Genomic DNA, 27,036 nt, shown 5'->3' with positions numbered 1-27,036 from the left:
AGTTGATGCCCAGAGAGTTAGCACAGTTTGAACCACAAAGATGGGATGGTTTCTACCTTCAAGGGCTTCTGTTTCATTTAGTGAGGTGAGACATATATGCGAAGTTACCCTGACCTTGTCCTACCCTCTATGGCTTTTCTCTGTGATGCATCCCCTCACCCCTTCCCTCTGGCTCCACCGTCAACCCAGGTCCCGACTTAGCTATTCTTATCTGTGACTCACTCATAGAGGGCCAAGCAAGTGCAGAGGAAAAGTGGCGCAGGATGTCAGGTTGGGCACTATGGTGTAACTTTTACCACCATCTGGGATGTTTCTGGGGTTTGCAGTACATCTTGGAAAAGCACACAGGTCTCCTCCTCACAGACTGAGAAACTCCTCAGGACTTAAGCAAAGAGGATTCTGGGGATTTAGCAGGGATTTGTCCTGTTGGCAGAGGGTGGGCTGGGCCAGTACCACACCTGGGCAGAGCAAACTCCTCCCTAACTTTGAGGTTGGAAAGCAGCATGCTTCCCACAAAGAAGTGTTTTCTATAAGAGTGATGCACAAAATCTGGAGTATTCCTGACCACCCAGGACTTAACGTCTCGTCCTGATGAGCTGTGAATCAGCGATGAACAGAGACAGGGAAAGTGAATTCCCATGAAGAAACAGTGGAGGCTGAGCACGGCAAACCCTAGAGAAGAGTGTGAGGGCAGAGAGGTGGACCCTGTGGATGCAGTGAGGGGGGAAGTGTTGAGAGAATGCCGAAGGTGGTCAGACGAGTTGGTTTTGAAGACAAAGATTATTTCACGGATCTGCTTTGACTTCAGGTGTGGCAAATAGGAATCTAGTGCTCAGCTAGGAGACATGTTACCAAAGCTGTTGAGAGAGGTCTTTACAGAGTTTTTTAGGCAAAGCAACTCTCAGGTGAGGGGCTCAAGCATGACTGAGAAGGTTAAATAAAGGGCTTTATTTAGAAATTTGAACCAAAACGGTGAATTCTTTTATCCCAAGTTTTCATATCGTTCCTGTTTGGGGGTGGGGATGGGGAACCATGCCTAACTAACAAGTGGAAAGTGTGAAATCAACTATTGGGGCCTCAGCTAAGAGGTTTCACTATCTGTTCCTTAAAGTTACTGAGATATATGGCCCCTTGGGCAGCACAGGCAGGCGCCCCTCATTAAGCAGGTGTGTTCTAGAGTGAGTGCCTTGTACGGGCCTCTTCCTGTTCAGAGGCTGTGGAAAGGGGAACACCCATCTTTTCTTGTTTTCTTTCTGTTAAAACAGCTGAGAATGAGTACAGATTGGTCCTAGCACAGATGGAGCTTCTTTGGGTTTCAGAACACTCAGACATTTTTTTATGGAATGCTTGTGCTGTTTGCTTTACCACTGGCAGAGTAACTTAATTTCAAGTTATTATTATAATAAAACAAAAATTTACGTAGGAAATTAGGCAGGGTGGTCACGGTCATCTTTCTGTAACACCACATCCTATGACAAGTGTGGACAGACCTTAGCCAGCTTGCTTAATTTTTCCTGAGCTACCCTTTCCTTGTGTGTAAAGGAAGGTTTGGATTAGATTATCCCTTTCAGGCCTGAAATTCTTTGATTTGGAAATTGGTTATTGGAATATGTATAGATCATCAAGAAACTATAAAGCATAGTCCAGTTGGAATATGAGGTATAAATATATGAAAGTTAAATAACTATGTAATGTTAGTCTTGATCTTGACTCAAGATGACTCTAGAGTTATAACATAAGGCAGCTAATGGTGAATTGCCGTTAGTACTCAGGATCTGGAAAGATGTGTGACCATTCTCATAGTTGTATTGGTTTGCACCATGGATGCATTGTGGGTAAGAAGGAGGGTTAGTGGTAATTACTAGTAGCATATGTGTTACTGAGGGCTCCATCTTTGGCCAGCGTCCTCTTCTTAGGTGATGCCATTCACTTTCATTGTTTTAGCCACCACCTGCCTATATGTGGTCTCCCAACATCTGATCTGAAGCTCTGTTCTCATCCCCATTCACATATGGCCATGTGTCATTTTCTGCTTGAAACTCTTTAATGACTTCCCATTTAACCCAGGCTAAAACACGCAGTCCTTAATACGCCTATCAGCATGCTCTGCACTCTGCTCACCCCACCAGGTTCAGCATGTGCTATTCTCCCCGGGACCACTGCCCAGAAACCACGTGGGCCACCTTTCAGGTCCCAAAAGGGGCAACTCTTTTGTGTCTCTTTACATGTGCTGTCCTCCCTGCCCTCAACTTGTGCTACCTCAGCCATTCTTTATTTGACTTTCTCTCTTACTTCTAGCCACAGCTCAAGAGTATCTTCCTCAGGGAAGGCTTATTTGAGCCCAGACTAGTTAAGCATCTTCTACTTTTCTTTCAGTGTACTTACCACAGTTCTAAATAAACTAGTGATTGTGTTGCTACTTGCTTACTGAAAGATTCCACTGTGACCTCTAGGTATGCTTGTAGAATCCCTGGACAGTCAACTTGTCTTCTTGTACCCCTTTGTCCCAGCCCACTTGCTGGCATATATGATGAACCTCTGTAATGTTATCCCTTCAAATAGTATCCTGACATTAGCTTTACATGAGTGAATGATGTAATAGTATGTCTACAGAGACCTTCCTGGGAAAAGGTGTTTCTGTTGAGGTGGGACTTGGTGTCCTCAATGGCCTGAGGACCTGCACATAGACCCCAACGGTTGAGAATGGTTGACCATCTAGCAGGTAGACTTTCAACAGCATGATTCAGATCCTAGTGTTGTTTTTTTTTCCTATGTGTATGTTCTTTAGAATGCTTGAGTCATTTACACAATTTCTTGTTTGTAAAATGTTACTAACCATCCCTCACTTCCTACAGTTTTTTACTTGTTTCCAATTTAAAGTGAACAGGAACATAAAACTTAGTGTTTAATATTATTAGGCTTTTAGAATGTACTATTCTAAAATGTAATAATTATGTATTTTTGATACAGAAAGTTAGTTATCATATGTAAGGCCTAAGTTTTTGCTAAGCATGTTCCTAATTTTTTTTCCAGAAGTCATATAAAAGAATATATGGAAAGAAAAGGGAAGAAGAGCTACCACTTTATGTACAGAAAGAAAAGACATTATCTTAGGAGCACAATTGAGAGGAAGGAACAAAGACAATGAATTAATTGATCTTGATCAGGGATGTAATTGTAAATATTTATATGTATATATAATCTATATACTTACATATATGACTATGTATAAGTAACATGATGATATATGTAAAATTATAATTATATAATTATAGGATAAATACGCTGAATTCTTTGGACATATATTCCCTTGTTGGAGAGTAAGATTTATATATTTGAGGATAGGATTGATACATCCTTTGATAGAATTGGTGCAGAGTTTCTTGGTTTTAGCTCTATTAACATTTTGGGCTGGATATTCTATTTTGTGCGGGGCTGTCTTGTACATTGTAGGATGTTTAACAGAATCCCTGACGTCTACCCACTAGATGCCAGTAGCAAGCCCCTCCTTGCACAAGTCATGACAACCAAAAATGTCTCCAGATATTGCCATGTGTCCCCTGGAGGAGGGCAAAATCGCAAAATTGATACCTCAGGTTAAATCAGTAGTCTGAAGGGTGAGTGCCCAAAACAAGCCCAAGATAGGCAGGACAGGGTGCTTGTCTAATCAGCCTTCCCATCCTAGGAGATGGTATGCATGCCTGAGCTTCTGTTGGGACACATACCAACAGCCCTTCACCTGCAGTAGATATTTCATTCTGGACTTTTCTGAAGTAAATAAGTCTAGTTCATTGATTTTTCTGAAGCACCAATCTAATTCTTAATTTTTCCTTTTTTTTTTTAAAGATTTTATTTTTCCTTTTTCTCCTAAAGCCCCCCGGTACATAGTTGTGGGTCCCTCTAGTTGTGGCATGTGGGACGCCACCCCAGCATGTCTTGATGAGAGGTGCCATGTCCACGCCCAGGATCTGAACCAGCGAAACCCTGAGCCGCCAAAGCAGAGTGCGAGAACTTAACCACTCGGAGAACTTAACCACTCGGCCACGGGGCAGCCCCTAATTATTCTTTAAGAGCCAACTCAAACCAGCTTTGCAAGGAGGAGCTAAGTGGTCACCCGTCAGCTCCTGTAAGCATTTGATTGCCTCCCTCCCAGGTTCTCAAATACTGGACCTCAGACCATGACAAAGCTTTTTGAACTGTGCAGAAATGAGAAAAATAAGGAAAATATAGTGACCTCTTAAAGATTTAAAAGCTTTAAAAAAAAATTCTAAGATTGCCATTCCTAGTTTCAAGTATGTTTTCACGTGTATGTTTTAATACCCTTTTTTTCCCCCTTTTCTTTCTCCCTGAAGCCCCCCAGTACGTAGTCGTATATTCTAGTTATAGGTCCTTCTGGTTGTGCTATGTGGGATGCCGCCTCAGCGTGTCCTGATGAGCGGTGCCATGTCCACGCCCAGGATCCGAACCGGTGAAATCCTGGGCACCGAAACAGAACGCACGAAATTAACCACTCGGCCACGGGGCCAGCCCCATTAATAGCCTTTCTTTATGAAACGATGGTGGTGATTAATGTTATTTGGTTTTGTTTGTTTGGGTTTTGTGTTTTAGTATTATTACTTGGCAAAATAAATGTTGGAAACCTATGACAGTTTCCCCATAAAAATAAGTTGATAACATACGTGAAAGTTTGACAACGCTGTATGTGAATGAAAGATATCAAAAAGGTATCTTCTCATATTGCAGCTTGATGATGTTAAGGTATATCACTGAAAGTAATATCATAAATTTTTTTCTTTGAGGTAAAACCAGTTTACTCCCTTGAATTTTTGACATAAACAAATTCCATGTATTATTCATTTAATTCTAACTACAGTGAGAGAAAACATTTAATAAACTTTTTTTAAGAGACTATTTTGATCACTTTTTTCCCTTGTAAATGATCACAGAGGGACCATTAGATTTCTATTTGGAGCAAAGAACATATTTAGCTCAAACAGAACTTCCTCCTTGGATCGTTAGAAAGAAAAAGACTTACTAAACATTTTCCCCCAGGATTCATTTGCATACAGTACAGATAGCATGCCTGTTTCAGCATCTTGCACCTAGCAACCTATTTTCACCATTTAGTTGTTATGTTACCTGTATGTATAAACACTTATACTAGGGATGGAAATTTAGTGTGGTCACAAATGAGGCTATGATTTCATAGAATATTGTTCACAGTGATTTTAGAGGTTATCTAGTCCACCACCCTATTTTATAGCTACTCAGAAGGCACTAATGTGGTTTTTAATCCAGTTGAGTGAATTGGGAACTGCTTTTTTTTTTGGTCTGTCCTGAGTAGTGGGAAGGAGGGTACTCAGAATTGTACTACTGGAAAGGATTCCTGATGAAGTCATGTTGTTCCTCATAGTCCTTGCTTCCATCTCTCTTCCGTCCTGCTGTTTGTCAGTTCTGGTTGCTTCTCTCCAGGACAATTAGCCATTTGTATCCACCAGTTTGAGTCGTACCTAGTTAAAGAAATAGACGTTCTTTGCATGTGGATTATATACCTTTTCCTAGGAACAAATTTTTAAAATTTCTACATCTAATCTCCTAAAAGCTTCTGTGAAGTAGATTGAAGGCAAATGTTATTCTGCTTATAGCACAAACACAGCAGTTACACAGCAGTTAAATTGTTTCCCAGGTTTTCTCAGGTCACATAATGAGATTATAATAAATGAGTAGTTGATCCAAGAATTGTGATCCACACTTGGTCCATAATGGTTAAATTACCATATTGTACCCCTGTCATTTTCCCAGGAATTTTGTAGTAATTGGAGTATTAGCCGATACTCGTATGTACTTTAGAGTAATTTTTGTACATGTGAGGAAGATTGACCCTGAGCTAACATCTATTGCCAGTCTTCCTCTTTTTGCTTGAGGAAGATTGTCGCTAACATTTGTGCCAATCTTTGTATATTTTGTATGTTGGTTGCTCCCACAACATGGCTTGACCAGCACTGTGTAGGTCCGCACCCAGCATCTGAACCCGCTTCCAATGTGGAGCATGCTAACTCTATCACTATACCACCAGGCCAGCCCCTAGAGTAATTATTTTTATTATTGCATATGCTGTGGGAAGGAAAGCTCTGTTTTAAAGTTCTCATTGAGGAGCAGAATTCAAACTTCTGACTGCTGAATACAAGTCTCTACCTTTCTGGCTTTTTCTTTAGCCTCCGTGATGCTTCTTCACTGGAAGTCTTGCTTTTCCCCAACACACCATGCTCTTCCAACCCTCCAAACCTTTCTATATGTGTAGTTCTTTCCTTTGAATGCCTTTTCTTCTCTTCACTGCTTAACAAAGTCTTCCTCCTCCTTTAAGACTAGTTTTTAAGGTGCGCTCCTTAGACTAGCAGCACCAGCAGCCCCTGGAAGCTTGTTAGAGATGCAGATTCTCAGCTGCGCTGCAGACTACTGCACTGGAGGGATTGGGGGAAGGGAGAGGGACGGCAGCTCAGACAAGGACTACGGGGAGGCCTGGCGCTCTTAAAGGGCCAGCACTCACACAGACGTCCCTAGCTGCATCATCCTAGAGAGGATTAGAAGAGGGCCCAGCAGTCTTGTTTTAACAAGCTCTCTAACTGCTTCCGACACAATGGAGTTTGAGAACCACCACGTTTAGGTGCCTTTCATGTGGCACCTCATCTCTGAAGCTTATCCTGAGAATTCTTGAGCAAGTGGTCATCCCTCTTGTTGAGGCACTTTTTCTTAGTGTATTAATTAGTCAGGGTAGGCTAACTCTGTAACCAAATGGCAGGAGCATAACGCTATCAGTGTATTTCTCACCTGTGACAAGATCCCATTGGATCTGCCATGTGATGACTCAGGAATCTAGTTTCCTCACAGCCATGCCTTCTCCCTTGCCCAGGGCATCCTCAGAACCTCCTGTGGAATCTCTGCTTTCAGCTGCCCCACGAGGAGAGAGAGAGCTGGGATGATTGTGCATCTTGTTTTCTAACTCACCTAGACTCTGCTACCTCATTTTTCTTGTATTTCTTTGGCCAAAATCCAATCACATAGTTTCAACCCCACTGCCAAGGAGATTGGGAAATGTAGTCTTTCTGTCTGTCCAGGAAGAAGAAACAGGATTGGGGAGCATCTAGCTCAGCACTGTCCAATAAAATATAATGTCAGGGGCCAGCCTGGTGGTGTAGTGGTTAAGATTGCATGCTCCGCTTTGGCAGCCTGGGATTCATGGGTTCACGTCCTGGGTATGGACCTACACTAGTCACTGGCCGTGCTTTGGTAGTGACCCACATACAAAGTAGAGGAAGATGAGCACAGATGTTAGCTCAAGGACGGTCTTCCTTAAGCAAAGAGAGGAGGATTGATGGTGAATGTTAGCTCAGGGCTAATCTTCCTTTAAAAAAAAAAGTAAAAAGAAACAGATGAAATTAATTTAAATAATGTATTCTATTTAATCCAGAATATTGAAAGTATTATTCAACATGTAATCAAGAAAAAATTATGAATAAGATATTTTACATTCTTTTTTCATACAAAGCCTTTGAAATCAGTGTGCATTTTACACTTAGAGCTTATCTCAGTTCGACTAGCCAAATGTCAAGTGCTCAATAGCCCCTGATAACTAGTGGCTGCCATATTGGATAACCAGGTCTAGCCACTCCCTGCCACAGTTGGTATTGAAATTACTCCTTTACCTCCCTCCGTTTTACTCCCCCTTGGACTGTGTGTTCCTTACCTCTCAGTCCTTGCATGGTGCCCTGTGGTTACAAAATGCTTGCTGAGCATTTACAATAGCCAAGACGTGGAAGCAACCTAAGTGCCCATCAACTGATGATTGGATAAAGAAGATATGGTATATATACACAATGGAATACTATTCAGCATAAAAAAGGATAAAATTGTCCCATTCACAACAACACGGATGGACCTTGAGGGTATTATGTTAAGTGAAATAAGCCAGATAGAGAAAGATGAACTCTGTATGACTCCACTCATAGGTGGAAGTATAGACAAAGAGAACTGATCGGTGGTTACCAGGGGAAAGGGGGGTTGGGGGAGGGCGCAAAGGGTGAAGTGGTGCACCTACAACATGACTAACAATAATGTACAACTGAAATGTCACAAGGTTATAAACTATCATAATCTTAAAAAAAGTTAAAAAAAAAAGAAATGCTGTCTGAGTGAGCAGGCAGGGGAGTTAATGCATGAATCAGCTCATTTGTGAATGGAATAATGTGTAAATACGTAGGGCATTCCACTTGGTACTTTTGACTACTTTAATGAAAATTCCTAAGAAATTCTCCTTTGTGATAAGTGCTGGGTCCCACAGAGTCAGACAAAATGACTGTCAAAATAGAAGGATAAAGTGAGCCCAATTAACCGTCATGCTAATATGTATCACTGAATTGTGGAAAGTTTGAGCTGAAAAGAACTTGACCATCATATAGTTTGGTGTCCCCATTTGACAATCATGTGTCCCCAGGATGAGTCTTGGAGGTGGCATATCAGCTCTGGGAAGCTGGATCTGCTAACATTTTTGGTTGATTTAACTCTATTGCAATAAAGCTAGAAGTTCTCTGTTTCCCCCCCAAATTAATGAACACATAGTACGTGCTGCAGTTATTTCAAAATGAGATGTTGGGGAAAGTGTTAACGTAGTCTCAATTTTAAAATGCTGCCAAACAAAACTTAAGATTTTTTATTTTATTATCTTTTCTTTAAGCCTTAAATCAGAGACTAGGAAAGCTCATGAAAGTTATGTCAATCTAATGTTCACGGTGAGTAAGAGTGTCTGTTTAAATGGAAAATAATAGTATAATAAATGTAATATTGGATAGTGGTATTTTTTTCATTACTGGCCTAATTGCAGTGACTTGTGGAGGATGCATATGGAGGATGTAACTTTGGCATCTTATTCCTCTGATGGCGGGGAGAAAGGAAATCCTTAGAAGTGTATGTTACCTTTTCTAAACAGATTGCTTCATTGCTTTTAGTGAGCAACCATCAGGGTCACAAATTCGAACTTGAATGAGAGCTAGCAACTCAGCTGGCAAACAAGTAAGGTGTTTGTGCAGGGATTCTGTGCAAAAAAACCCTAAAGTTGGTTTTGTTCTATATTCTCTTTAGGAAAGTATATTGTTAAGCAAGAGTTTCAGTATGTGACCACACAATTAAAAATATTTGAGAGATGTATGTGAAGCTTGTCCTGCTCTGTGGGTCCTTTCTTATTGGCTCGAAATTGAAAGGCATTTTATTTTGGCAGGGGTAGGGGGAAAAGGAGTGAGGAAGGTGGGTGAAGGATAATTCTGGTGAAAGAACCTACCCACAAGGTTGTGTTTTCCCAAAATTTAAGCTAAATAGAAATGATCAGTCAGTAATGAGTTGAAATCTGCCATAACGTTTTCAATAAGGCTAAGGTGGTGCATTCCATCCTGTGGAGGCCTGGGTTCAGTTCCCTGTCTTGGAGCCACACCACTCGTCTGTCATTAGCCATGCTGTGGCAGCAGCTCACATAGAAGAACTAGAAGGACTTCCTTGGGAAGGAAAAAAAAAGTTGATTTTATCTTTATGATAATGTAAAAATAACCTCATTAATCAGTTTAAAGTTGTTATGCCATGTAACAGCTCTGTGACCTTGGACTAGTTCTGTGACCTTGGACTAATTCCCTAACCTCTGTGCCTCACTTTCCTCATCTGTGAAATAAGAGTCCCTGTCTCAAGGCTGGTGGAGGAATAAATACACTGTCGTATCACAGCGCCTGGCAGAGGGTAATCCTGTGCTGAGTGGAGCACTACTGGAGCCTGAGGCGAAAAAAATCAGTAAAGGGGCCGGCGCCGTGGTGTAGTGGCTAAGTTTGCGTGCTCCACTTTGGCAGCCCAGAGTTTGCAGATTCGGATCCTGGGTGTGGACCTAAACCACTCATCAGCCATGCTATGATGGCGACACACATACAAAATAGAGGAAGATTGGCACAGATGTTAACTCAGGGACAATCTTCCTTACCAAAAATCAGTAAGACTGATCCTATCTTTATTTCAAGTTTTGATTTGTTTATCCTACCTGCTTTTGCTATTAATTTTGAATTTTATTTGAGTATTTCATTAACTTTTATCTTGATTAATGAGTTTTCAACGCTCTCTTAAATTCTGTTCCTGAATTGAGCGCTTCACTCACCTCACCCCAGTCCCTGTGCTAGAGGAAGCACTGTATGCATTAGCTACTTTGTGGACATTATTTCTTAAAATTTCCAAAATAGTAATTAATGCCTTTAAAAAATGTATTTAGTTTAAAGTAGTTCATGCTTATTAAGGAAAGTTGAAAAAAATATAGTTAAGTAGAAAGCAGAGAAAATAAAAACCTTTGTTCCATATTTCAGACACAATCACTATTAACATTAAATTGCAGTTTTCATTGCTTGTTACCTTCCATCCTAATATTTTCAGGCCTTAGAAAACTCTCCAGTATTCTTTGTGACTGTCTTAAGGAGCTATATATTCAAAAGAGAGATAAAATTGTGTCTGAAATATAACTTAAAATATTCTGATCTATTTAATTACTATGTTTAAGATTAATTTTGAAACATAGCTGCCAAGTATAGTAAGCTATGTGAACTTAGGATAAGTTATCTAATTTATAAGAACAACAGTTTCTATAAAAAAAATAGTGTTGTTATTGTAGGAGTTAAATCGAACTTAATTAAATGAGGATGTATGTCAAGTGCCTAGCACACAGTAGGGACTTGGGAAATGGTTTCCTTACCCACCTCTGCCATATCCCACACCATTCATTCTCTTTCCTTTCCTCTCTCCTTCTATATTGAAATTCCTGTGTGACACTTACCAAAAAATAAAGTATTGACTTCTAGATTTAGGTCTTGGCAAGCATAAATGGAAGCGTGTGCCTGGAGAGTTTCTAAATGCTTTATGTAACATTGGAAGCCTCATTTATTTTGTGTTTATTTAACATGCAACTTTTGAATTGACAGAGGGCCTTTAAGACCTGGCCCCTCTTTGTGGAAGGACCAGTGGAATATCCATAACTACCGGTGTTCCAGTTTTCAGAGCTCGCTTAAACATCACCCTCTCTCTTTTAACCACACTTTTTTCCTGGAAGAGCTTTTTTTCCCTTCTTTGAGAGGGGAAAGCTGAAGCCATTTGTTTTGCGTGTATAATGCTTTAGAAATGTAACAGAAGTAACCTGGGACTTTGAGCAACTTTAGTAAAGGGCCAGGGTAGCTGCTGCTCCATCACCCTCACTACCACCATCGCCACTGGTTTCTAAGTTATATGATGTGTGTATTTTGGTTTTGGCAGTAAAGAGAAGGGAAGCTTTGATGGCTTTCCTTGATGTTGGCCCTTTGCACCTACTGTGTTTATATCTCCGACTCTGGTTACTTTTTTTTTTTTTTTAAAGATTTTATTTTTCCTTTTTCTCCCAAAGTCCCCTGGTATATAGTTGTGAATTTTTATTTGTGGGTCCTTCTAGTTGTAGCATGTGGGATGCCACCTCAGCATGGCTTGATGAGCGGTGCCATGTCCATGCCCAGGATTTGAACTGGTGAAAACCTGGTCTTCAGAAGCAGAGCGCGTGAACTTAACCACTCAGCCATGGGGCTGGCCTCATTTATAAGTTGTTTTTTTTTGAGGAAGATTAGCCCTGAGCTAACATCTGCTGCCAATCCTCCTCTTTTTGCTGAGGAACCCTGGCCCTGAGCTAACATCCATGCCCATTTTCCTCTACTTTATATGTGGGACGCCTAGCACAGCATGGCGTGCCAAGCGGTGCCATGTCTGCACCCGGGATCCAAACTGGCGAACCCCAGGCCGCTGAGAAGCAGAACGTGCGCGCTTAACCGCTGAGCCACCCGGCTGGCCCCTCTGATCACCTTTGTTTGTTACATATCTGTGAAGAAATTCATTTAGTTTAGTTACGTATTTTTACAAGCACTTGGGAGGAAGTTTGACTTGTTAGGATATGTCGTCCAGGAATAACGTATGAGCCTCCTAAAGCTGTCGGGCTTTGTTTTCTATTCTTTGTCAGTCTCTTAATTTCACATAGGAAATCAGTCACAATGAGCTTGGAAGAAGTGGAAGGCCCTCATTTTGGCAGCAGGATGAGAAGGGATACATCATCTTTGCTGCTGATGAGTTTATCTTATGGAAGGGACATAATCTACCACTTTCTAACAGAGGGGACTTCCCAATTACTGTTAGGGAACCGGTATTATTGTAAATGATCACTGTCTTTTAAATGCAAGCTAAATTAGGCCGGAAGTGCTAGGGGAGACTCCACAACTCACTTTGTGAAGTTTCCTCATGTGGACTTCTGCCTTGCAGCCTGGGGGGGGTTTCCTTTTTGCAGAAGTAGGTGTCCAGCATTTGCTTGAGGCCAGTCCACTCTCCTCTCCCCATATTAGGTAGCTGATGGCCATGAACTGTGACACCTGGGAGTAATCAGAGCCATGTGACCTCTGCCAGCTTGTCCCATCTCTATCATCTGTAAACCAAGATGGCCTACTGGCTTTGCACCTTATAAACACTGCTGGAACTTGCTTTAAGTTAATTTAACATGCACAGATAAAGATTTTTATAAAACTGATAAACTTGGAGGGTGGTTATTTGTGTTTTTCATTAGGTTGCTTTGGGAGGTGGATATGGGGAGAAGTGAAAGAATGAACATTTGTCTTCTGTTTATAATTGCACAAGCCATTTTATTTAGAAAGAAAAACTTTAGTCCTTTAAAAAAAAGTTTTGATTGTTTTTTTCACCAAGCATACATTCTCTGGCCCTTAACCTCAATATTTGTCATGTAGTGAGGAAAGTTAGGTTAGAAAATTGTACTTCATGTGAACTCCTATGAGACTTGGGTCTCTGATAAATCAAACCAAGGTGAAGCGGTTTCATCGTTTACTCTATAGGCAAACAATTAAGCGTTGTCTACTGTGTACATTGTACCTAACACACACACATACACACACACATACACACTCTTTCACTCCTCTGCCCCCTCCATTGTACCTAACACACACACACACACACACTCTCTCTCTCACACACACTCTTTCGTTCCCCCCCGCCCCCTGCATTCTTAAAGCTGACGAGGGGAGAGAAAACATGCTGGCATAGTCCAGTCAAGGTTGAGGCTCTGCGGCAGGCTGGGCTTTGGGAACTCAGGCCAGGAGTTTCGTTTCCTGAGAAAAATCCCAGGCACATTATGTTTTTTTTGGCTTTGTAAATTTCCATCTCTAAAACAAACCGTTGACACTGCTTGCTGAATTATTATTATTGTGATTAAAATAAATTGACAGTTCACAGAAAAGCTATTGTTGTCCAGAGTGTAAGGCTCTGTATCCAGACTGAGGGGATCCTGAGCGTCCAGTAAATTCATTCAAGAAATGTGTTTTGAGCACCTACCCTGTTTTGGGACCTGGGAATAGAGCAGTGAACAAAATAGACAACAATCTCTGCCCTCATAGAACTTTTTTTTTTAATTGGAATTAGACAGACATTAAACAAATAAAAGTAGAACATAGAATGCTAGATGGGGATGGGGCTATGGGAAAGTGGAAGCAGGGAAAGGGGATGTCGTGAGTGGGGCTGCCTTTACTGAGAAGCTTCCTCAACATTCTTGGCTGCAGGCAGTGTTCTTCCACATGGTGGGACATGACCATTATCCACTTGGGTCTAGGAATGTCCAAAATCTAGCGAGGATTATAATGGTGGGCATTCTGATCCCTGTTTTCCAGATGAGGGACTGGGGCCTCCAGAGTGGTGAAGTCACTGTCCTAAATTCACACAGCCAGTACTGCACAGTGGTCTTTAGCAATGGAAGGACTCTCCCCGTCTTAGTTTCCTCCTCTGAAAACAGAGCCTTCCTTAGGGCCTGTCCCTTGCTGTCCCAGCGCTGTGGGCTTACCCTCGAGCTGTGTAGAGAGGGCAGCAGGCCTCCCCCTGACACCCTTCTTCACCAACGGAACAGCCTGTAGTTCTTGTCGTCTGCCAGCCTCTCAGCTCTGCCCCTGCTTCGTTGGAAATGAGGATCTGACACAGTTAGAAATATATCCACTTTTGCACTCTTTGTGTTCTTCTTTTGTATGTAGTAGAGCAATGTGATTTTGAAATGTTTATATCATTCCATTGGAGTGGTTTGTTTTCCCCCAAATGTCATCAATAAGGGAAGTTTTAATAGTTGATATTATAGACATATATAGTTGGAAAGATCTTTTGGTGTAAGTCCTTCATTTTATAGGTGAAGTCTGTGGGACCCAGAGAGGTGAAGTGACTTTTCTAATATCACACATCTGTTGAGTGGTGTAGTGGGAGCTAAAACCTCTATGTGAGCTTTTTCTATACCATTATCTTGTAATACAGCGTATTCATTTATTTATGACTATAGAAGTGAGAAGTGCTTTTGAAGAACATTTGAAAACAAAAGAGTTTAGGAAAAAAAGTCACTAATAGTCTCACATACCAGAGGTAATCAGCCACATTTTGGTTGTGGTGGTGTTTTTTTTTCAGTCTTGTATGTATGTATAATTGTGGGCATTTTCTCAAGTATCAGTAAGAGTTCTCAAAAAACGTAATTTTTATTGGTTGTATTATTTGCCCTCTTTTGGAGGTATATTTAATGGCCTTGGGTTCTCCACTGGGCATCAGGCTTTGTGTAATGACCCATTTCCTGACTTGGCCATCCATCAACAAATGAGTAGACTGCAGCTGTTGACACTGCTGATTGCCATCTAATGGTTTGTTTATTTAACTGGTGCCTGGTGCTTAAATAGCTGTTATCTCTACTTAAATAGAATTTGAACCTGCTGAAGTGAAGAGCTTTGTTTCTTAAGAGTTTGGTTGGCTCTCCAGCTCATCTCTCTGGACCTCAGTGTCCTTGTTCTGTGAGTGGAGAATCTCTCCTTGATCCCTTCTCTAAGAACCGGATAAGCTCCAGGGGCCTTTCCTTGGAAAAATCCCAGGCACACAAAATTTTGAATGTAGTCTTAGAGGGTTCATGGACGGCTTTCCCCCGGAGTTCAGCCTTGGATTCCAGGCTAAGAAACACTAGACTAGATGATGAGGCATATTCCATTTCTGTGATTATTTGATTAAATCTCTAATGGCAAAAATAGTTGAGGTGAGCATCAGACTGCCTTTTTTAAAATATATATTAACTCTTCTAAGAGGCCCCAAGGGTCTGATGTAGAAATCCTCTCTCCTCTCCCACCTCTACCTACCCCACGTCTATTCTGTCTTTTTGTCACTGTATCCCTCCTCTGCTGTAACTGACTGTTATCACTTTGCTCCCTGCATCTGTTGCCTTTAATCCTGTCCTGTTCTCTGTTTTGCTGCTTCTTGTGCCTTCTATCTCCCATATTTTTGTTTTTCTCAGAAGGGCAGATCGTGTTCCTGACACCTTTTCTTTTCTTTGGCCAGCAAGCTGATGAGTAACAATACACTGTGGAAAATCTTTAGTCATTTGCTCCGTTTTTCAGTTTTTCATAATAATTTTTACTTAGTAGTTCAAATTTACCCAGAACAAGAGAAAAGGAATGATTACTTTGGGGACTTAAATATAAATATGTATATATATAATATGTATAGTTATTTAATACTTAGATATAAATATATCTAGATATATATCTCCACTATCAGAGGGGAAGGGGCTAGGGAGAGGGTGACAAGGATAAAGGGGCACATTTGAATGGTGACAGATGGCAACTAGACTTGTGGTGGTGAACACAATGTAGGCTATACAGAAGTCAAAATATAATGAAGTACACATAAAATTTATATAATGTTATAAACCACTGTTACCTCAATAAAAAAATAAAGAGAAAAAAGATGTATATATATCTCTAATACATATTTAAGTCTCTTCTCTAAAGTATGTGTTTGTATATATATGCTTTATATGTTTAAATATACTTTATATATACTTTAAAGATATATATATAATTGAAAGCCTCTACTCCAAAATATATATACATTTTTTGCCTTTAAAGTTGATTGTTATATTTTAAATATCCTTCTGATGTGCTAAGAGCCCCTAAACAGAGAGTGAAACGTTCCATTAATTTGAAATAATTGATATATATTCCTTGTACAGTTATTATATAGTTATTAGCTACAGCAAAATGCGCTTTCAAATTTTATATAGTTCGTTTCTTAAAACAAGTTTATTTGCACTTCTTAAAGGTTCAGTTGTATTGTTTCCAAGTGTACCTTTGTGTCAAAAAATGTCTAGCAAGTTTTGCAGAATAACGTTTTTTTAGCTGAGAGGAAAGAACACTTTTTTGTGTGTGTGTGAGGAAGATTCATCCTGAGCTACCATCCATTGCTAATCCTCCTCTGTTTTTGCTTGAGGAAGATTAGCCCCAAGCCAACATCTGTGCCTGTCTTCCTCCACTTTGCATGTGGGATGCCTCCACAGTATGGCTGACGAGTGCCATAGGTCTGCGCCTGGGATCCACATCTGTGAACCTGGGCTGCCAAAGCGGAACACCGGAACTTTTAACCACTTGGCTGTGGGGCTGGCCCAAGAACATTTTAATTATTAGTAAATGGTACTTTGGATTTCAGTTATGAACAGTTGAATGCCTCTGCCTTAATTTGGGCCATTAACAAATGAAAATGTTAGCATGTTTTTACAATTAAATTTCACTTTAGGGCTAAAGATAAGCAGTGACACAAAACTCACGTAAGCATTCGATTCAGCGAATATGTTTTGAGTGCTTGCAGTACCTAAGACACTGGAGACTCACAGATGGCTAAGTACAGTCCCTACCCTCATGAATTTACAGTCTCACTGAAGAGTGTGACATATGCAAACTTAATTAAAGGTAGACTGTGAAAAGCTCCCTGGAGGGTTAACAGACGAGGAGCTAATTAATTCTGGCCAGGAGGATCAAGAAAGTTTCATAGGGAAAGTAGTATTTAAACTGGGTCTTGAGGCATGTGTAGGAGTCCTCTGGGTGAGAGGGTCCTTCAGCTTCTTGCTTTTCAAAATGTAATGGAACTTCATCCTATGGTGGGAGGGGGAAGATGGGAGCTTTAGAGTCTAAAGTTAGCCTCCCTTATGTCGGTGTCATGATCCAATGTACACACCACCAGGATAGATGCAGAGAGGGCTGATGGCCACTCTGAGTTTATTATAACCAGCGTTTCAATATATATACAGCTTACATCTGTTAAACATACACAAAGTGTTCTGGACAAAGTAATTAGCGGATGCCAAGAATTCTTAGTGATTTCTCAAGGAGCCCTCCCTTGGTCTCTGTTTTGATATTATCATGTTTTTGCTGTGCTCGTATATTCTTATCTCAGAACATGCAAGGCCTCCTAGGCAACGGCCCCTCCTGCTCCCGATATCCTGTCTTCACCTGTGCCCTGGGCGGCTGTGCCTGGCTTAGGTTTCCTCCTTCTGGAGATCTTACCCGTCTTTGGCTAACCAGCCATCTCACCTCCAGGTCACAGTTTGTTGGCAAGCCTTTTCCAGTGATTATTAACCCTTCCTGTGTCAGGGGCAGTTACACCTTATAGTAAAAAATTGCCCTTAGAAAATTCCATAAATTTCCTATAAAGTTTTCATGGTTTGTGTACCCAACCTGTCTAACAATTTGTATACATTTTAAATCTAAGAATTGAAACCCACATAGAGAAGTATTCATTCCCATCCTACTTCTGAAGTGTGCCTACTTCCCCACGGGATTTACTCTGTTCTGTTTTAACAGTAAAACTCTATACCCTTAATACATGTTAATAGATGTGTTTGTTATTGTAAGAGTTAAACAAGTTAATGTGTGAAAGAACTTGAGGTTAGATAGTAGTAGATGTTTGTAGGTTTGAATCCAGAGGTCCAGCATCTACCTTGTTCTTTGAAATGTTGTAACAGAAACCCTGGCCACCTACTTCCTGTCCTTCTGAGATGGCATTTCCTCTTGTGGTTGCTCTAACCAGATGTCATTCTAATGTCCTCAGGCATTCATCTCATGAACCCCCTAGAGAAACCACATCCTACTTGGAGGTTTAGGTTCTGGAGGGAAATGCTGTACCATGTGACTCCCCTTGACTATCAGACTTCTAAAGTGTTGGTCTGTCCTAAACGAGCAGAGTAGGACAAGAGCACTTTGCATTGCCTGAGAAATTAGGTAGCGGGAAAGCTGACAGTAGTATCTCCATTCTTCTAAGTCCTGAGAATTTCCTTCTTTCATAAGTTGGACCCACTCGAAGGTGATAGACTAGATGACTGTCTTGTTCCCAGAATTGCTTTCCTTTATCCAAGATTTAAGCATAATGTTCTGAGATGGTGATGAGAAAGCTGTGTGAATTTTGCTGCTGCATTTCCTATACGCATGCTGAGAACCTTGTCTAGTGCATTAATTAAGTCCCCTTTTATGTAAATCTCTGTGTAAGAAACTTTAAAAAAAATTTACTTGTCTTACAGTTTAGTATGTTTTATCCTTTTGATGATATGAATTATAGAACTGATCATGTTTGCCTTCCTGTCCTGCCTACCTGGAAGCTCAGAGCCAATTCAAAGTTTTTTCCTTGATTACAAAAGAAGTATAAATTCTTGGCTAAAATTTGGAAAAATATAGAAGAACTTCAGGAAGATGATGCCTGGCTCATGGCTTGAACACGGGGTGTTCAAGATGACCGTTTGAAGGCAGCTGTCATATCCAAGTAGCAAAGAGGAAAGAACAGTTGATTTTAAATTGCTGAAGCACTTTGTAATGTGTCGTAGCAACAGTTGGTGGAATTGTCGTTTTAGATCGCACAGCCGAAGTCCTGAATTTAAGACTAATGTTACTTTCTTCAGATTGGAATAACAAGATCAACAACAATTAGAGTAGTTACCATTTAATGAACACCTACTATGTACAGGCAGTGTGCTGTGAATGCCATTTTTACCTTTTTGCCTCTTCACTAGTTTGCTTTGATAGGATTAAACTCAGATGCTGCCTTTATCTTTAATTGCTGATCAGTAGCTTTTACATATTTGTACTTTTTAGCAGTTGGCGTAGTTGGAATAGACAACTGATTCAGTGTGCTGTCATGGTTAAGGATGTGTACACTGGATCCATATTGCCACTGCTCACTGTGTGACCTTCTGCACATACGTAACCTCTCTGTGCATCAGTGTCCTCATCTCTAAAATGGGGATAACCATGTTATTGTCTGTAAAATGGGGATGACCCTACTTTGTAGGGTTGTTATGAAGATTAAATAAGTTATTATCTATGCAGGGCTTGGGGCACAGCAAGCACTTACAGTGTTCATAAAATAACCTTTTAAGTTCCTTCTCATTACTTACAGAATGTCAGAGTATTTTGACCCAATAAATAGGATAGCATTTCTCCCCTTAAAGTCCAAAACTTCTGGTAGCTTAATGATGGTGGGGATTTGAGGGAGACTTGGGCTTTTTAGAACTTCTTGAGCCATTTCAAAAGGTTTTCGAGTCGTTGGTTACACTGTACTTCACTACATCTCAGTTTGTTGGTTTAGTGCTTGTGGCTTCATCCGTTCCTGCCTCCTCTGATTCACAGGACGTTTACTAAGTTTCGATATAACTTTTTTAATCCTATATTTATGTAACTCTTTTCTGAGGCTCCTTTTTTTTTCCCTATCCTCTTGTAACTTTACAAAGATTTTTTAAATTCATAGATCATATTACTCTGAAACACTGATTTGGTAGTGTTTTTATTTACCCTAAGAGATTACCCAAGGTTGAGAAATTGGGTAGTTTAAAAAGAATTATTATAGAAACTACTACTTGCTTTTTATGGACTCCTTGAGCCCTTGTGACTCATTCTACAGTTAATATCCACATTCAGAAGGATTCCTGGTGTTTGAGTGACAGAGACTGGAGCCGTCTCGGCCGGCCCTGGTGGGAAGGAGGAGAATGTGCAGACGTAGGTGCCATCTTGGCTTCCCCACCGCCCCCTCTGAGCCCTTCCAGCCTCAGTTACTTCCCCTGGAAAGTGGGAGACTTGTACCTGTATCTTCTATAACGGCTTCTGTATTTCCATGAGTAGTGTACCTATGTACACTGAGTAGTGTCCCTTGTGGTACCTGTTGTTGCTAAGTGACACCTAGTTCCATTATTTACTTACTACTGCTGCTTCTGTTATTACGGTTACTAAATCCTCGCTGATTTCAAGGAAATAAGCAGAGTCACTAACTGGGAGAAGCTCTGCAGCATCCCAGGAAGTGTGGATTAATATTTAATCACACTTTAATGCTCATTTTCCATGTAATGTTTAAAATAAATCCCTTAACACTTCTATTTTAATTTTTCCTAAGAAATGATTTTAAAATGATTTAAAAATTGCTCCACTATTAACATGAGGAAAGGGTAGAAATAGCAGGCGTTTGGGAAAACAAATTTTGGGTGCTATCACCATCAAACCATGGCATGGGGACCCAGCTGCTATCCTGTGCTTTTGTGTAAATCTCTATTAATTATATTAATCTGTCACTTATGATGTCTATTCATCTTGCCTTTCCAGCTTGCTCTGATGCTCCTTGAAGAGAGAGACATTCTGCCTTATATTTTACTATGATCTTCTTTGGTACCTAGTCCTGGGCTCATTACCTACTGGTACTGGCACAGCTGTGGATGAACTGAAAGTAGTATTCTGTTTAATAAAAGTGTTTACCATGATACATGGTATCCTGTGAAAATGTTTGATGACCTTGTCTTTCCGGCATAGAATAGTAGACAAGTTAAGTTTTGCGTCCTGCAGTCTGTTGTGCAGGGGGAAACTCTTTCCTTATACCTACACCCATGAGGTACAGGCTATGGGAACCCTTTGCTGGTTGCTCTTCCCTGCTTTGATCATCAGCCAAGTATTTGGTGTTTAGCCATAACATGAAGGAAAGCATCCAGAAACCGTAAGAATTTTAGAACACCCAGACGACCTAGCTGCTCTTCTGTTCCAGGAGCCTCAGATTTGAAATAATTATGAAGGAGTCTAACCGTGACTGTTTTTTTTAAACACTGCAGTATTTTCCTTTGGGTTGATTTGGCCCACGCCGTGTGGAGCAGACACAATGAGGCTGGTCTTTATCGGAGAGGCAGTACACTGTGTATTGTACAGTTTGGGGTTTGTTTTCCTTTGGCCGGCAAGTGGGAACCTCCCATTTTCCGAGCAGTAGTAACACCCCTGGAGGCTGGCCCTCGCTGGCATGCCCTCCCACCCCACAGGCTCTGCAGACCCAGACAGTGGGGCTGACCACTTGTGCCTAGGAAGCCAGCTTTCTTTTCTTCCTCAGGCCACTGGTATGCGTGTGCCTTGCACGGCCAGGGACTCGCAGCTGTCCCAGTTGCAGACTTTCTGACTTGTGTTTTCAGCTGAGAATGCAGGCTGATAAATGCAGGACAAGTAGTAGAAGTGTCAAAAAGGAGCTTGTGATCGAGTCCCCTCTGCAGTGCAAGGATGCCGCTCAGGGAGAAGTGGAAGCAGAGAGCCCAGGGCCCGTGCTGGTAAGAGGGGCGCCTCCACAGTGTCTCTGTTGTCTTCTCCACGAAGTGCTTTCGTCGTGTGCCCGCCTGGTGCCTTCTTGCCCTCTGCTCGATTTTAAAACTTACTCTGTCTCTTGTGAACTCTCTTCTCTCTCTTTTCCTGTAGCTTGGCTTTGGTTCCACTTTGATTCTTCTTTGTGAGGAAAGATATGTTGACATTTTGTGGGTGAATGTGGTTTCCAGGGGGCTTCTTTGTATAGAACAACTGTTATGTATTGTTCAAAATTATGTCCCACCTAGCTGCAGTGTTGCCAGATGGAAACCCAGGGAGGCACGTTGTAATTGCCTTCCAGAGGGTTGACAAAGTAGTCTTTTGCAAAATGAAAACATTTTTACCTTATGTATTTATGTTATTGTGAAAATTAAGATGACGTTGGGGGTTTTAAGGAACCTAACTTGAAATTACATGTGTTCTCACTCATTTAAACAGGTTTGCCTTGAACACTGTAAGAAATAACCTGAACTTTGAACCAATTGGTAGAAAAGTTTCTATTTTTAACATTAGCTAAACTAATAGTAGTTTGGATAAATTCAAGCACTTTTGTAGACTTTGTAAGGAAGGAATGTGAAAAATGGTTGTGTTGTTATCATCAGTGAGTAGGTTGTGCTTCTCTCTCTCGGAATTTCTTTAGTACAATAAAGGCATATAATTTTTTAAGCAAACTGCAAAAAACCACCAACATGAACTTCAGAGGGGACAATTGAGCCTTTCAAATGATCTGTTAAAGGGATTGTTAAACTAGTACTTAGCGATTATATCTAGTGTTTTTTTTAATATGAAGGTTCAGTTCCTATTATCATAAAATATTTGGTTAATTAACTTAATTTTCAATTAATGTCTTTAAGAATCTGAACTTAAACTTCCCTATAATATATTTGATTTGAATTAACTTGCTATCCTCCGTGACATATGCGACTGGCCATTTATTGCATTGCCTTAAAAATTACATTGCTAACAGTGAACTGAGAAAGTGAAGTGTGATGGGCTTTTTCACTGCAGTTTTTCATCTCAGAGATTTAGGTTTCTCTCCCCCTGCATATTGTTTAGAGATGTTATTCATTATCTTGGATTCCTTTCTTCTAGCACAATAGTTCATTTATCTGTTGTGTAGCTTGAGCCACTTACATGCTGTATAGATTTAACTGGTTAAAGCTCCCAGCTGATGTAACTTTTGATTTCTTGGAGGAAGTTGTGTGGTTTGTGTTCCCCTGTGAATATTCTTAAAAATCTTTTGTCAGTGATTCTCCAGATGTGTAGAAATATTTGTCCAGAGGAATAAATACACTGTAGAAAGATGCTGTGTGATTTTTTTTTAAATCATACAAGTGACTTTTAAAAAACTTATTTTTCTCTCTAGTGCTCAAAAAATCAGCTGCTCATGTCCCAGTTATTTGTTTAGGTCAAATCTCACTCCAGGCAGTTCCACTGGGAGTTCTATTTCCATTGCAATGGATGAGGCTGTGCTGGCTGCAGCTGCACCTGGCAGGAATGCTTCTCAGGGCCCAGAAGCTTCTGGCAGCCTGGAGAGCTCTGGCTCTGTGCACCTGCAGAGAGAGGTGTGAAGGAGAGGTGAAGGCAGCATTGATACAAGCACCTTTTTCTTATCTGATAGTGTTTCTCTTCTTCCCTCAGGGTAAGCAAGATAAAAAGAGCTAATATCAGATAAGAGAAGCAAGGATATTTAAGCAGGGCCTCTGCCCAGGGCAGATCTCCTTACCTGTGATTATCTCACAGCAAATGAGAATTCAGCAAACTGCTTGGAATACAACTTTTTTTCAGGATGAATTTTTAAAAGTATGCTGGTACAGCCATGAGATCTACTTGTTGCAGTACTGTTCGTTATTGTTGTGTCAGTAGCCCATGTACTTGGTGAGAATCTCCAAATCTGTAACATTTAAATATAAGTAACTGTCTTTATTCAAGAGGTAGTATTTTGAAATCAGGTTTTGCTGGTTTTAGTTATGTCCACAATCACTCCTTGGGGGAAAATATTACATAGTTTAGAAAGCATAAAAGTAATTAATGCATGTAATAAGAAATATGAATAGTGTAGAAATAGGGAAAAAAGGTAAAGTGCCATACCTTTATTCTCCAGAAGTGCCCCTTATTGATTATTTGGTGTATACATTTCCAGATTTTCTCTTGTGCATATAAAAATATAACTTATTGTTTGTGTATTTGGAATATGTACTAGTACTATAGATTTCTGCATTAATTTTCTCCCAGAACATATCAAGAATATCTTTCTCTGTCACCATATATAGATTAATGCTATTACTCTTATTGGCTGTATAGTATTCTATTTTATAGCGTACCATAATTTGATGGCTATTCAATTTGTTTCTAATTCTTTGCAGTTAGCCCTATATATAGTCATTGAAAAATGGCTTTTGGTGCATGAATGACTAACAGTGAATATACTAGTAAATATATCTTAAAGCACTTATGCAAGTCAGAAGAAGTACTTGTTCTGTGAAACTTCTATCAGAAGTCTGGCCGTTTTCTTTGGCAATACAGTAGGTTCCCCCGTAGCCACAGTTTTGCTTTCCACAGTTTCAGTTACCCGAGGTCAACCACCGTCTGACAATAATGCTAGGTCACAGTGCCTGTGTCGTTTACCTCACTTCATCTTGTCATGTAGGCATTGTATCATCTCACATCATCACAAGAAGAAGGGTGAGTACAGTACACTATCAGATATTTTGAGGCGCTGACCCGGTGGCATGGTGGTTAAGTTCGCCTGCTCCACTTTGCAGGTTTGGATCCCAGGTGTAGGCCTAGCACCGCTCTTCAAGCCGCACTGTGGCGGCATCCCACATAAAATAGAGGAAGATTGGCACAGATGTTAGCTCAGGGCCAATCTTCCTCACACACACACGCAATTTGAGAGAGACCACAGTCACATGACTTTTATTACAGTATATTGTCACAATTGTTCTTAGTTATTGTTAATCTCTTACTGTGCCTAACTTATAAATTAAACTTTATCGTAGGTATGTGTATATAGGGAAAAAAATAGTATAGATAGGGTTCAGTACTATTCATCGTTTTATCCCCTGTGGATGAGGGGACTACTGTAATGTTTCTTTCCCCTCTGCCAAGGCAACAGTTAAGCTTTCCCTTAGTAGTGGTTGCTTGTTCCGTGCTAGGTCAAGTCATTGTTTCCATGAGAAGTATGTGTTTGGACATTATAAAGTTTCAGAGGCTGTGAGGTTCAACTTTCAGGCACCTACGTAGGTGGGTCTTGTCCCCTCATTGTGACAGTAAGCAGGGGAGGAAGTGCATGGTGAAACTTCCCCATTCCTCTGCCGGCTCACAGCCAACCCCATTGAAAAATGACTGTGGGCTGTGCATGACTAACAGGGGAACAATCAGGATATTCTTGATGTCTACAAGTTAGTTACCCTGCTTACATCTGAATACCTATTTTTGTCCCCCAAACTCTCAAGTAATTCCTGGAAATAATTTATTCTCCCTCTTACTGCTCAACAATTTGGAGGAAAAGGGCGTGGCCTCAAGCTGGGATAGATGTCGTTCGTGTTGCCCTTTCAGTGCGTTACTTTCAAGAGGCAGGTAGGACTGCAGCGCAGGTCTTATTTGGGGAATTTTGAGCATTGGAGGACGTGAAGATAGAGAAGAACTGAATTTTCATGTCTTACGTATACTCATTAGGTATTTTTTGAAAAGTTTCTTTCTAGAGACACCTTTTCTATTTATGTTATTTTTCTGGGATCTTCAAGTGTTAAAAACGCAATCTGAGTTCTTATTTTGATACTTGAAGAAATGATTAGCTCAGTGAGTACATGAGAAGGCAGCACGTGTGCCGATGTAGAAAGGGACTTCTGGTTGTACAAGTCAGTGCATTACCTGTGAAAACAGAAAAGTTCTGTTTACTCTAGAGGAAGCAGAAGTGAATTAAGACACAAACCCTGAAGTATAAGCTTACGGGCAATGGTCATGTTGTTGTAAATATCCTGTAAGACTTTAGATGCCTGCGATTGAGTTAATTAAATTATACTTGTAAAGCCCTTCTGCCCTACAGGTTTTCCTGCATCTCTATAGACATCTTTAGAAATAATTAAGTAATGATGTTAATTATGTTGGTGATATTTAATAAGTAGTTTCTTTGTTTTTAAAATATTGAGTGGTGAAGGAAAGAAGTTTCTGCATGCTCTGTGTAATGACATATTCCCAGGTCAGAAATCCCAGAAAAACAGAACATTTTACTTATTCAGAGTCATAAGGTTTCACTACGTTCTTTGGTTTCCCTGTCATTTGTTTCTTCGTTCATTCAACCCACCTTTACAAGCCCTGAGATTTGCCAGACTTATTGTGGAGTGCATGGGGATACACACAGGTGGCTGAGACCAACACCCTTCCTCTCCCCAAGCAGCAAGGTCTGGGTAATGAGGGGCTTCACTTCTCAGAAATGCTTTTCACATGATAATATTGGGCTCAGTGGGTGTTAATCTCACCTATCCTTTCCCACTTAGGCAGACAACACTTAAATCATCACTGGCTCCGGCAGGACATGATCTCAATTTTTCAGCACCTAAAGCAGTCTTAGCTCTGCTTTGCAGAAGGCTTAGGGGCCCCTGACCATTCATGTGAACAGTTTGCATGAATGAAGCCCTCAAAATTGCACACATATTTTGTGGAGTGGTCAGTGGAAGGAATCCTTGGGGAGTGCATGCTAAGATAGGGTTGAGGTGAATTTAATTACCTTGCAGGCAGGGAAAACTATCCCAGAGAAGGAGCTTCCACAGCTTGCGTCACTACCTCATTACCACACTGAGCCTCTCTTACTTTCTGGGCTTATTACTTGTATAGAGCACAAAAATCCGCTCAGCTCCAGTGTACTTATTATTTCATGTCTGTCATCAATGTGGAGGCAGAATGGCTGGTCACTATTTTTTATAACAAGGTAATGCCAGTTGTTTTCTTCTGTGTGTGTGTAACAAAAATATTTATATAGTGGGGCTGGCCCCGTGGCCGAGTGGTTAAGTTCGTGCGCTCCGCTGCAGGCGGCCCAGTGTTTCGTTGGTTCGAATCCTGGGCGCGGACATGGCACTGCTCATCAAACCACGCTGAGGCAGCGTCCCACATACCACAACTAGAAGGACCCACAACGAAGAATATACAACTATGTACGGGGGGCTTTAGGGAGAAAAAGGAAAAAAAAAAATTTATATAGTGCCTTGCTCTGTGCCAGACACCATTTTAAGCCTATTAAATACATTCTTTCCATTAATCCTCACAATTCTAGGAGGCACGTGCTAGTATTGTTTCACTTTACAGATGAGGACACTGAGCACAGAGAGGTTAGGTAATCTGACACGTTTAGTAAGTGGCAGAGCCAGGCTTCCAGTCCAGTTTCCCCAAATCCATACCGGGACACTTATGTAAATTCATTAATGAAAATGAGCGTATTTGTTTATGCTTGGCATTGGGATTATAAAGATGAAAAAGAAGGTTGAAATCTCCCCGCCCTTAACAAGTTTAGAAATTT

At 40.7% G+C, this 27,036-nt stretch overlaps 1 protein-coding gene across 46 annotated transcripts in view; it reads left to right on the top strand.

Annotated features, from left to right (window-relative positions):
• Positions 1-27,036, top strand: part of DOCK9 (dedicator of cytokinesis 9) — a 269,565-nt gene that overhangs the window by 77,417 nt on the left and 165,112 nt on the right. For 14 of the 46 annotated variants that reach the window (XM_070579152.1, XM_008516308.2, XM_070579139.1 and 11 more), the window contains exon 1: positions 21,052-21,487. The exons of 30 other annotated variants lie outside the window; for them this stretch is intronic. In XM_070579152.1, the coding sequence (XP_070435253.1) occupies positions 21,362-21,487 (126 nt within the window). In that variant the 5' untranslated portion in view covers positions 21,052-21,361. Of the gene's footprint in view, positions 1-20,950; positions 21,488-27,036 lie in introns of those variants that run through there. 2 more of the 46 variants (XM_008516322.2, XM_008516328.2) reach the window with 2 other exon arrangements.

The sequence above is a fragment of the Equus przewalskii genome, chromosome 16, assembly GCF_037783145.1.
Source record: "Equus przewalskii isolate Varuska chromosome 16, EquPr2, whole genome shotgun sequence".
NCBI classification, from domain to species: Eukaryota; Metazoa; Chordata; class Mammalia; order Perissodactyla; family Equidae; genus Equus; species Equus przewalskii.
This window is presented reverse-complemented; position numbering and strand designations above follow the sequence as displayed.